Here is a 12,958-nt window from a genome sequence, read left to right as displayed (position 1 = left end):
CTTTTTCATGTGTCTGTTGGCCATTTGGATGTGTTCTTTGGAAAAATGTCTGTTCATGTCTTCTGCCCATTTCTTGATTGGATTATTTGTTCTTTGGGTGTTGAGTTTGATAAGTTCTTTATAGATTTTGGATACTAGCCCTTTATCTGATATGTCATTTGCAAATATTTTCTCCCATTCTGTCGGTTGTCTTTTGGTTTTGTGGACTGTTTCTTTTGCTGTGCAAAAGCTTTTTATCTTGATGAAATCCCAATAGTTCATTTTGCCCTTGCTTCCCTTGCTTTTGGCGATGTTTCTAGGAAAAAGTTGCTGCGGCTGAGGTCGAAGAGGTTGCTACCTGTGTTCTCCTTTAGGATTTTGATGGACTCCTGTCTCACGTTTAGGTCTTTCAACTATTTGGAGTCTATTTTTCTGTGTGGTGTAAGGAAATGGTCCAGTTTCATTCTTCTGCATGTGGCTGTCCAATTTTCTCAACACCATTTGTTGAAGAGACTGTCTTTTTGCCATTGGACATTCTTTCCTGCTTTGTCAAAGATGAGTTGACCATAGAGTTAGGGGTCCATTTCTGGGCTCTTGATTCTGTTCCATTGATCTATGTGTCTGTTTTTGTGCCAGTACCATACTGTCTTGATGATGACAGCTTTGTGATAGAGCTGGAAGTCCGGAATTGTGATGCCGCCAGCTTTGCTTTTCTTTTTCAATATTCCTCTGGCTATTTGGGGTCTCTTCTGGTTCCATACAAATTTTAGGATTTGAAAAATCCTATTTTTTTGAAAAAGGTGGATGGTATTTTGATGGAGATTGCATTGAACGTGTAGATTGCTCTAGGTAGCATTGACATCTTCACAATGTTTGTTCTTCCAATCCATGAGCATGGAACGTTTTTCCATTTTTTTGTGTCTTCTTCAATTTCTTTCATGAGTATTTTATAGTTTTCTGAGTACAGATCCTTTGCCTCTTTGGTTAAATTTATTCCTAGGTATCTTATGGTTTTGGGTGCAATTGTCAATGGGATCGACTCCTTGATTTGTCTCTCTTCTGTCTTGTTGGTGTATAGGAATGCCACTGATTTCTGTGCATTGATTTTATAGCCTGCTACTTGACTGAATTCCTGTATGAGTTCTAGCAGTTTTGGGGTGGAGTCTTTTGGGTTTTCCACATACAGTATCATATCATCTGCAAAGAGTGAGAGTTTGACTTCCTCTTTGCCGATTTGGATGCCTTTGATTTCTTTTTGTTGTCTGATTGCTGTGGCTCGGACTTTTAATGCTATGTTGAATAGCAGTGATGATAGTGGACATCCCTGCCGTGTTCCTGACCTTAGGGGAAAAGCTCTCAGCTTTTCCGCATTGAGAATGATATTCGCTGTAGGTTTTTCATAGATGGCTTTTATGATATTGAGGTATGTACCCTCTATTCATAGATGGCTTTTATGATATTGAGGTATGTACTCTCTATCCCTATACTCTGAAGAGTTTTGATCAAGGAAGGATGCTGTACTTTGTCAAATGCTTTTTCTGCATCTATTGAGAGGATCATATGATTCTTGTTCTTTGTTTTGTTAATGTATTGTATCACGTTGATTGATTTGCGGATGTTGAACCAGCCTTGCAGCCCAGGGATAAATCCCACTTGGTCAAGGTGAATAAACCTCTTAATGTACTGTTGGATCCTATTGGCTAGTATTTTGGTGAGAATTTTTTCATCCATGTTCATCAAGGATATTGGTCTGTAATTCTCTTTTTTGATGGGGTCTTTGGTTTTGGGATCAAGGTAATGGTGGCCTCCTAAAATGAGTTTGGAAGTTTTCCTTCCATTTCTATTTTTTGGAATAGTTTCAGGAGAATAGGTATTAATTCTTTGAATGGCTGATAGAATTCCCCTGGGAAGCCATCTGGCCCTGGGCTTTTGTTTGTTGGGAGATTTTTGATGACTGCTTCAATTTCCTTAGTGGTTATAGGTCTGTTCAGGTTTTCTATTTCTTCCTGGTTCAGTTTTGGGAGTTGATACATCTCTAGGAATGCACCCATTTCTTCCAGGTTATCTAATTTGCTGGCATAGAGTTGCTCATAATATGTTCTTATAATTGTTTGTATTTCTTTGGTGTTGGTTGTGATCTCTCCTCTTTCATTCATGATTTTGTTGTTTTGGGTCATTTCTTTTCTTTTTGGTAAGTCTGGCCAGGGGTTTATCAATCTTGTTAATTCTTTCAAATAACCAGCTCCTAGTTTCATTGATCTGTTCTCCTGTTCTTTTGGTTTCTATTTCATTGATTTCTGCTCTGATCTTTATGATTTCTCTTCTCCTGCTGGGTTTAGGCTTTATTTGCTGTTTTTTCTCCAGCTCCTTTAGGTGTAGGGTTGGGTTGTGTATTTGAGACCTTTCTTGTTTCTTGAGAAAGGCTTGTATTGCTATATACTTTCCTCTCAGGACTGCCTTTGCTGTATCCCAAAGATTTTGAACAGTTGTATTCTCATTTTCATTCGTTTCCATGGATTTTTAAAATTCTTCTTTAATTTCCTGGTTGACCCATTCATTCTTTAGTAGGATGCTCTTTAGCCTCCATGTATTTGAGTTCTTTCCGACTTTCCTCTTGTGATTGAGTTCTAGTTTCAAAGCATTGTGGTCTGAAAATATGCAGGGAATGATCCCAATCTTTTGGTACCGGTTGAGACCTGATTTGTGACCTAGGATGGGATCAATTCTGGAGAATGTTCCATGGGCACTAGAGAAGAATGCGTATTCCGTTGCTTTTGGGATGGAATGTTCTGAATATGTCTGTAAAGTCCATTTGGTCCAGTGTGTCATTTAAAGTCTTTATTTCCTTGTTGATCTTTTGCTTAGATGATCTGTCCATTTCAGTCAGGGGGGTATTAAAGTCCCCCAGTATTATTGTATTGTTGTCAATGTGTTTCTTTGCTTTTGTTCTTAATTGCCTTATATGATTGGCCGCTCCCACGTTAGGGGCATAGATATTTACAATTGTTAGATCTTCTTGTTGGATAGACCCTTTAAGTAGGATATAGTGTCCTTCTTCATCTCTTATTACAGTCTTTGTTTTAAAATCTAATTTGTCTGATATAAGGATTGCCACCCCAGCTTTCTTTTGGTGTCCATTAGCATGGTAAATGGTTTTCCACCCCCTCACTTTCAATCTGGGGGTGTCTTTGGGTCTAAAATGAGTTTCTTGCAGACAGCAGATTGATGGGTCTTGTTTTTTAATCCAGTCTGCTAGCCTGTGTCTTCTGATTGGGGCATTGAGCCCATTTACATTCAGGGTAACTATTGAAAGGTATGAATTTAGTGCCATTGTATTGCCTGTAAGGTGACTGTTACTGTATATTGTCTATGTTCCTTTCTGATCTATGCTGCTTTTAGGCTCTGTTTTTGCTTAGAGGACCCCTTTCAATATTTCTTGTAGGGCTGGTTTTGTGTTTGCAAATTCCTTTAGTTTTTGTTTGTCCTGGAAGCTTTTTATCTCTCCTTCTATTTTCAATGACAGCCTAGCTGGATATAGTATTCTTGGCTGCATGTTTTTCTCATTTAGTGCTCTGAAGATCTCATGCCTGTCTTTTCTGGCCTGCCAGGTCTCTGTGGATAGGTCTGTTGCCAATCTTATGTTTCTACCATTGTAGGTTACATATCTCTTCTCCCGAGCTGCTTTCAGGATTTTCTCTTTGTCTCTGAGACTCTATTAGATGTCGGTGTGTTGACCTATTTTTATTGATTTTGAGAGGGGTTCTCTGTGCCTCCTGGATTTTGAGGCCTGTTTCCTTCCCCACATTAGGGAAGTTCTCTGCTATAATTTGCCCCAATATACCTTCTGCCCCTCTCTCTCTCTCTTCTTCTTCTGGGATCCCAATTATTCTAATGTTGTTTCGTCTTATCGTATCGCTTATTTCTTGAATTCTGCCCTCGTCATCCTGTAGTTGTTTCTCTCTTTTTCTCAGCCTCTTTACTTTCCATCATTTGGTCTTCTATATCGCTGATCCTCTCTTCTGCCTCATTTATCCTAGCAGCTAGTGCCCCCATTTTTGATTGCACCTCCTCAATAGCCTTTTTGATTTCGACTTGGTTAGATTTTAGTTCTTTTATTTCTCCAGAAAGCGTTTCTCTAATAACTTCCACGCTTTTTTCAAGCCCAGCTAGTATCTTTAAAGTCATGATTCTGAACTCTAGGTCCGACATCGTACTAATGTCCGTATTGAGTAGGTCCCTGGCAGACGGTACTACCTCTTGTTCTTTTTGCTGAGGTGATTTTTTTTCGTCTTGTCATTTTGTCCAGAGGAGAAAAGATGAATGAGAGAACAGAATGCTATCAGGTTAACAACGTCTCCAGCAAATACACTCTATACAAATTAGAAAAGACCTGAAATCAGGGCACAAGAAAGGGAAAGAAAGAAGAGAAAAAAAAAAAAAAAGGAAAAAGAAAAAGATAAAAACAAACAAAAACAGAACAAAACAAGAAAAACCAGAATATGATCAAATATGATCAGGGTAGTGCATAGATCAGTGCCGCACACTAGATTTTGGGTGTATTTTGGTCTGTTAGAAGAAAGTGCCTGCTAAAATTTTAAAGGAAGAAAGACTTATATATGTACAAAATAAGGGTTGATACAATGAAGGGATGGTAGATGACTGTAAAGGTGATAATTATAAAAGATTTTATAAAAGAAATTGATACGATAAGTTGTTTGAAAAAAAGAAGATTTAAAAAAAGGGAGAGAATGTGATCAGGTAGGAGACTAGAACAAAGCCATACATTAGTTATTTAGGGTATATTTTGATCTTTTAGAGGAAACTATCTCAACATTTTAAAGAGAGAACAACTTATATATATATGCCAAAAATAAGGGTAACTACTATGAAGGGATAAAATATGACTCTAAAAATGAAAAATAAAAAAAAAATTTTTAAAGAGGGATTGATAAGATGTTGGTTGAAAAAGGGAAAAAGAGAAATTAAAAAAAAAGTTAAAAAAATTAACTTTGAAAAACTAATGAATCATGGTAAAAAAAGCCATGAATTCTATGTGCAGTATTCCCCTAGCGCTGGAGTTCTCCTATTCTCCTTGATCGGTAAACTTGGTCTTGACTTGCTGGCTGCTCGTGCTGATCTTCTGGGGGAGGGGTCTGTTGCCGTGGTTCTCAAATGTCTTTGCCGGAGGCTGAATTGCCCCGCCCTTGTCGGTCCGGGCTAAGCAAGCTGCTCGGGTTTGCTCTCAGGAGCTTTTGTTCCCTGCAAGCTTTCCGTAGGGCTTTGGAGGACGACAGTGAAAATGGCAGCCTCCCAATCTCCACCCGGAGGAGGTGAGAACTCGGGGCCCCGCTCCTCAGTGCGCCCCCAGAGAAAAGCAGTCCCTCCCATCTCCCCGGTCTCCGGCCGCACTCCGTGCTCACCCGGCCTGTGACCGAGCGTTTCTATCTCTGGCACCTGACCCCATGTGGAGTCTCCAAACCCAGCAGATCCCTGCGGTGCGCTCCCGCGCCGCTCCTCCCGGGGGAGGGAGGGGAGTCTCCCCGGCTCTGCCGCTTGTTGGGTCCCTGCTGGAGGAGCAGTGGCCCGACTGGGCCGCGGATCCCAGTTTATGGCCACCCCGAGCTGAGAGCCCGCGCCTCGGCTCCGTCTCTGCAGCCGGCTTCCCCGCTCTGATACCTGGGAGCTCTGCCGCACTCAGGCTCCCCCGGTCTTTCTGTGACCCCGAGGGTCCTGAGACCACACTGTCCCGCGAGGGTTCCACCCCCCGCTTAGCCACTGCAGCGACGTCCCTCAGCGGAGCCGACTTCTAAAAGGTCCGATTTTGTGCTCCGCGGCTCTAGCACTTGCCAGAAGCGGCCGACGGAGGCCCCCTCCCCCACCGTCTATCCTTCGAATATCGCCTCGGATTCACTTCTCCGCACGTCCTACCTTCCAGAAAGCGGTCGCTTCTCTGTTCAGAGAGTTGTTGCTACTCTCCTCTTCGATCTTCTGTTGAGTTCGTAGGTGTTCAGAATGGCTTGATCCCTATTCAGCTGAATTCCTGAGACCAGACGAAATCCAGGTCTCCTACTCCTCCGCCATCTTGCTCCGCCCATGTCGACTGAGTTCTTAAACCTTGAAGATTAAGGAAGAATTCTCCTTCTGTGGTACTGTATTTTATTTATTTTTAAAAAAATATTTGAGAGAGAGAGAGCGAGCACAAGCGGGGGGAGAGGGAGAGAGGAGCCGACTCCCTGCCCACTGGGATCATGACCCGAGTCCAAGGCAGACGCTTCACCAACTGAGCCACCCAGGCGCCCCCTATTTACTTTTAAAGTAGGCTCCATGCCCAGCGTGGAGCTGAACACGGGCCTTGAACTCACGAGCCCGAGATCAAGACCTGAGCTGAGATCAAGAGTCAGACGCCCCACCGACTGAGCCCCCTAGGAGCCCCCCAGGTGCTGTATTTTAGATGAAACTATTGTGTGTGTCAAATTTCCTTGTGCCAACTGGATTGTGCTTATGTAGAGTGACTTCTTGGCTATATTCTAAAGATGTCATTAAATCTGGAATAAGTTGTCAATATCTCGAGAGCAGATATGCATGTGGCAAACTTCACAATTGACAAATCTATGTCAAGGGTATATGGGGCCCCGGTGCTGGGCACAGCAGGGCCTGCAGGCCGCTGGGGGCTTCCTCTGGAGCCTGCTGAGGAGGGAGAGGACACTCACTAGCTGCTGTGTTGGCAACAGATATCAAGAGGCAAGAGCAGACGGTCAGGAGGCCGTCCAGGGATTGTCTCGATTCAAAGGAGCAGGAAAAGTGACTCAAAGTTCAAATCCGGGTTAATTCAAAGGATTTACTGACTAATTGGATACAGGGTGTGAGGGGGAAGGGAGTTAGAAGTGACTGCAAGGTATTTAGCCTGGGTGATGGGAGGACAGGGGTCGCCATTTCCTGAGAGCAGGAGGAGTGGTGCGTCCCAGGACTTGGTCTGCGCGGAGTCATGAGATCCTGTTTAAATATCCGGGCAGGGGCGCCTGGCCGGCTCAGTCCGTGGAGCGGCTGACTCTCGATCTCAGGGTCCTGGGTTTGAGCCTCCTGTTGGGTGTAGAGATTACTTAAAATCTTCAAAACAAACACACAAGGGTTGTCACAGACAGCCGGCCATGTGAATATGGAGAATTGTGTAAAGATTTAAATGTGGGAGTCTAGGGGCGCCTGTGTGGGTCAGTGGGTTAAGCATCTGCCTTCGGCTTGGGCCATGGTCCCAGGGTCCCAGGATCGAGTCCCGCATCGGGCTCCCTGCTCAGCGGGGAGTCTGCTTCTCCCTTTCCCACTGCTACTCCCCCTGCTTGTGCTCTGTCAAATAAATGAACAAAATCGTAAAAACAAATGTGGAGTCTAAAGCGTGAGAAGTAAGTGTGTGAAACTGTGAGGAACAAAGTTGTGTCAAGATAATTCAAATGTGCACAAGTTCACTCTGTGACACGTGAGTGAGAAGTACAGGCTTAGGCTGACAAGGACCTAGCTGAGGTGGCACGGGCTGTACTGAAACACTAGGTACCCCGTATGTGCAGAGGGGGGATCCGGGTGGGCATCTAGACCCACACAGGAAGTGGGGTTCCCCATCCCTGGGAATGCCCACCAGATGGGCCCACCCGCATTGGGGGGGAATGAAACCATCAAGCAGGTGTGCCCTGGGGAGCAGATGGAAGGACCACCTCCACCTGAGCATTACATGGCGTGCAGCCCAGGGTCCTGCTCACATGCCTCGGAGTTCTGTGCCTGTGCCCATCTGCTGGGGGCTGGGGCCACGCAGGGCAGTAGCACGTGCCCCCTCCCTACAGCGTCTTGGTTTTCACTCTGGTTCTCTGGCCAGCAGAGGCTTGAGGACAGAATAATCAGTTTTATTTATTTTTTAAAATTTTGAGAGAAAGAACCCTCATAAGCAGGAGGGAAGGGGGAGGGGGAGGGGCAGAGGGAGAAGCTGACTCCCTGCTGAGCAGGGAGTGGACCTTGATTTCAGGACCCTGGGATCACAACCAGGCAGACACTTAACCGACTGAGCCCCACAGGCGCCCCCAGAATAATCAGTTGTATAGAAGACAACTTCTGGCCCTTAAAGAGCTGTCAGACAGTTACAGATTGTGGAGACCATGAACTTTAAGCAGTTGAAGATAAAAATTTAAAAAGATGAAATATTAAAATATTAATCTGTTGATATATGAAGTTATTACATAGTTTCAAGTGCCTAAATTTTATTTCCCCGCAAGACCAAGAATTTAGGTTGATTTTATTAAAATAATTGTATTAAAAAAAAGCAGTCACTCAAACTCAATGTGTGGCATTCTCCTTCACATCTTGATAGTACTTTTTGGGGGGGAATAGTATTTACCATTTTAACTAGATGATATATACTATTTATTATTTATTAATTTATTTATTATGAATTCTAAGGGGTTCATCAGGTCAAAGAACATTCATCCTCCCGTGTTCTGGCCAGGCCTTTCAAGAAAACACCAGTGGTAACACCTAATGCTGGCTGAGCATTTACTGAGTGAGCTGAGGTACGCTGTCTGCTGGTGCTGCTGGTTATGGATCCCCTAACTTTATTAAAGGGTTAAATGATGGGATTGAAGTTTTATCAAACCAGACCACAATATTAAAATGTGGTAATTCTTTTTATTGTTTTTGCTTTTCAGAAAAATTAATACTTGACACCAGTCTTTCCTGAAGTTTTAAGTCAACTGTTCAGTGTTAACAAGAAATGAATTTTTCTACTGAATTTACAGAACATTTGTTAAATAGTTTCTTTTTCTTCATTATTTATTATGCAACATTCGAGGATAATACGGCTGTCTTAAGACTTCAGATCTGAGAAATCTATGGCAAGACTTTTAGAAAGTGCATTAGTCAAGGTACAATTTAAATATGAATATACACATATTCCATAACCCAAATCTATAACATGGACTATAATCTTTCTCCCTACAATATGGCCTGACTTTGTAGAACACTGGATTTCAACTGGGGGCGCCCTGTGACCTCCAGGAGCCATTTGGCATCTGGTGTCACCGTGACTGTCACAGGGGGAGGGGTGTTAATGGCTTTGAGTGGGTAGAACCCAGGGATGCTGCTACACATCCTACAACACACAGGATGAATTCTCACAACAAAGAATTATCCAACCCAAATGTCAACAGTGTCAAGGTTAAGAAATCCTGTTGTAGAGTATCACCCAATTGACTCAATTTCCATTTTACAAAGAACCTGCCTGTCCACTGTCATTTGGAAAGCACACGTTACTAACTAGCAAAACCTATTTAAAAGATTTAACCCGACCAGTATCATTACCAAAAGCGAAGTCTGACTTTTGGTATCAAGGTACTTCCAGCATGATTAAACCACAAAATCAGCTTAGAATGACAGAAATCAGGATATATACCATTTAATTTCCCTTGAACCTGCTCTACGTTTAATCTGCTCATATGGAAAGTTAATTTGGACTATTTTGAAGTAGCTAAGCAAATAGTTCGCACTGCACATTCTTCTAGACTATGATAAAAATGTAATGATTTATAAAGCATTTGGTAAAGAGCAAAGTTCTCTACAAGTGTGCTGATAGTATTTATCACAACACACCGAAAATGAAGAGCTTCATTTATTTTTTGGAGTTTGTTAGGACCATGCGATTAGACAGGTAACATTAATTTGCCCCTGATATTACAATAACCTCTCACAGATGTCTTTTACAAATAGCGGTGCACACATATGGGGTGTGTGATATAAAATTAACAAGCTGGTTGTATTTTCCATACAAATACTGGTTGTAAATTATCAATGTTTCAAGTGACGAATTCTTATGGGGAACCAAATTTTTAAAGAATTATGTTAAGTTTACTAAGTGGAGAAATTTCTCAGTATTTTACTAACCATTCATTTTCACATTCACATTCTATGTATTTTATGGTCAACAAACTGATTCAAATGATTTAAATTATCCCACCATTTAAAGAGGAAATCATTGGCAATAATCTGAAACCATGGAGTTAACTTAATTTCACCACGGGCTGCGTTTTTCAGAAGTTCTCTTAGCTCTTCCTTTGTCACATAACAGTAGCTCTTAATCTCATTGGGATCTGGATTCAAAGTTACGTTCTTCCTCACAAACAGAATGTAATCAATTTCATGTTCCCCCCAGATACCATCTGACTGAGCCTTGTAGTGAATTCGTGTTAGGTAATTAATTTCTTCTGGAGGAACCTAGGATGAAAATAAAACAACAGCAAAAACATCAATAACACAAGTAATGTAAATCAGCCCACCACATTTAAGTAAGATCCTGAACAACAGAACCATAGTTTTAGAATTAGAACTCTTAAAATATTAATCTGTTGATGATATATGAAGATATTATGACATAGTTTCAAGTGCCTAAATTTTTTTCCCCACAAGACCAAGAATTTAGGTTGATTTTATTAAAATAATGGTATTAAAAAAAAAAGCAGTCACTCAAACTAAATGTGTGGCATTCTCCTTCACATCTTGATAGTGCTTTTCGGGGGGGGAATAGTATTTACCATTTTAACTAGACGAGATATACTTTATTTACTCAGGTCTTATTTAAAGAGGACAATCCCAGGAAATAAAGATTATTTCAATTTACCCAATCAGATTTGTAGTTTATATTTATAAGGATTTTCACAAGAAAACTATCATCTTTGATCTGCTCAATTATAAAAATAATCAACTTTATATACTGGTTAACAGACCAATCCATTTTAACACTGAGCTAAATCTTCACAAGTAATATGAAGAAGTCAAAATTTAAATAATCTTTAACGGAGGTGCTTTCTAGGACCAATAACTCACAAAGTTATAAAGCAGAGACCTACCTTAAATTTAAAATTTTAATGAAAATGTTTTAACGTATGTTTGGATTTCTAAACAAGATTTCAGCTTGTACAGTTGTGTAGTAAAATTGGTTACCTCTTCCATGGGAATTCCTAATTCAGCCTTTAATCGCCTCTGTGCCGCTCGTCTTACTCCAATGGCCTCTTTTTCTTCCAGCTCTCCGGGATTACTTAACGGATGACTACAGCAAGTGTTGGTAAAACAGCCTGGAACATGTTAATACACATGTAGATTAACTTTTCCTCCAAATAGGTCTAAAAGATAAAAAAAAAAGTTTTAAAAGTAACAGAAAAATGAAGATTTCTAAATCAGTTATAATGAGCTATGGGTAATCAGTCTGTGAAACAGACAAGTGTAGGTAAGTTCTTTATTAACGCAGTCTTAACCAGAAAGATCAAAGAGTATAAAGACAAACCTACAACACAGATAAAAATATACATTAGAAATCTATGTGAATATACACATACTAGCCATCTTCACTGCTGGCTCATTAGCTTGTGCTCAATGCACACACTTCTTTATGCGGAATATGAAATGCTGCCATCCACAGGATTTCCCTCTGACTTTGGCTACCAAGCACGCCCCGGACCGAGTCACGCCGGATCCGGCTCCCTACAAAGTACTCCGGGCAGAAGCACGCTCACCTGGAAAGGTGATTTTAGCGTCTGACCTCTGCTGCAGCAGGAGCTTATTTTCCGTGTTGAATAAGAAGACGCTGAAAGCTCGATGTAATAACCCTGCGCGCCAAAGAAGGGAGATTACTGTAAGACAGCAGTTACCTGCCCCTTTCTCTACCTACGGTCCAGAGCCCCTGGAGCCTGCTGCCATCGTCGCCTACTCAGCGGGTCTCCGCCCGGCCCGGGCAGCGGGCACGAGGGGCCGCCCGGGCCGCCGCGCCTGGCCCCGCACCTCTGTCTATGTTCTCGTTCAGGTGGCAGTTCCGCTTGGTCTCCGCCCCGATCCGACGGTCCTCCTCATCGATGAGGATGCACATCTCCGCCAGCAGCTGCACCTGCTGCGCGTCCAGCTTGTCCACGTCACTCTCCGGCATGCTGGCAGCCCGCCGGGCCCGGCCCGTGACCCTGGCGCCGACAGACGAGCGGGGCTCAGGACCCCCCCCGGCCCCGGGAGAACCACCACCCGGGCCCCGGGGGACCTCCCCCCCACTCCCACCCGACACCGAGGGTCCCCCGGGAGGGGGCGGCTCGGCGCCCGGGACGCCGCGCAGGCGGGCGGCCACACTCGGTGCCCCGGGCCCGCGGGGACCGGCCGGCCGCCGCCCTATACCCCCGCCGGCCTACCTCAGGCTGCTGCCCTCTGCGTACCCCCGCTCCGCCGCGTTTTGCTCCCGCAGGCTCCGCCCCCAGGCCTGGGGCCCGCCCCTTCGGGCCGCGCGCCCAACCTGCAGGGCCCGCGCCAGAGCGCGCCACATGCTTCGCGGCCAATCGCGCGCCGGCCACGCCTGACGCCACGGTCGCGCGAGGGCGTGTGCAGGGCCTCCGTCACGGAGGTTCCGCTCTTCCCTCTGCCTTCCAAGCGCCGCTGTACGGAGCTCGGGGCCTTGCAGAGCCTTTTCCAGGAGGCCGCCCGGAGACGGAGGGCGGAGCGAGCGGCCCCGACCACGTCCGCGCGCGAGCCCCGCGCGAGCGCACGCTCCAGGTGCCCGAGCGCTCGGGCTCTGAGACGTCGTGACGTGTGTGCGCGGGGCCTTCTGCGCAGTTAGCGGACCGGCAGGCTGAGCTCCCGCCGCCCCGGGGGCGGGCTGCAGGAGGACCGCGCGGGACGGCGCGGTGCGTGCCCTGGTTCGGAAGGCCGCGACGCCCGCACGCCCGCACCGTTCACCCCTCCCCGAACCCCCCTCGTGAAGCCCACGCCTGTACCCCATGTCACACCCGCCCTACGGCCCACACGCAGACCCAGCACATCCCCCTCACAGCCCACACACAGACCCCACATCACACCCCTCACCCCACAGCCCATTAACAAGGCCTTGAAAAAGGCAGCGTGATAGTCTTCTAGGGACTCAACTGCCTTGATGTTAATACTTTGCTCAGGGCAAAAGGCAACCTCTGCCCAAACCCCA

The 12,958-nt window shown here is 44.7% G+C and overlaps 1 protein-coding gene across 1 annotated transcript; it reads right to left on the bottom strand.

Moving 5' to 3' along the window:
- Positions 1–8,623: 8,623 nt before the first annotated feature.
- On the bottom strand, positions 8,624–12,415 carry IDI1 (isopentenyl-diphosphate delta isomerase 1). The gene is made up of 5 exons (XM_027594629.2): positions 12,177–12,415; positions 11,785–11,957; positions 11,520–11,612; positions 10,951–11,081; positions 8,624–10,224 (listed from the first exon to the last, which is right to left on the bottom strand). Exons 1-5 carry the CDS (start codon positions 12,305–12,307, stop codon positions 9,910–9,912), a joined length of 843 nt encoding a protein of 280 aa, XP_027450430.1. The 5' UTR covers positions 12,308–12,415; the 3' UTR covers positions 8,624–9,909.
- Between the last annotated feature and the right edge of the window lie 543 nt (positions 12,416–12,958).

This window comes from Zalophus californianus, chromosome 9, assembly GCF_009762305.2.
Source record: "Zalophus californianus isolate mZalCal1 chromosome 9, mZalCal1.pri.v2, whole genome shotgun sequence".
Classification (NCBI taxonomy): domain Eukaryota; kingdom Metazoa; phylum Chordata; class Mammalia; order Carnivora; family Otariidae; genus Zalophus; species Zalophus californianus.
This window is presented reverse-complemented; position numbering and strand designations above follow the sequence as displayed.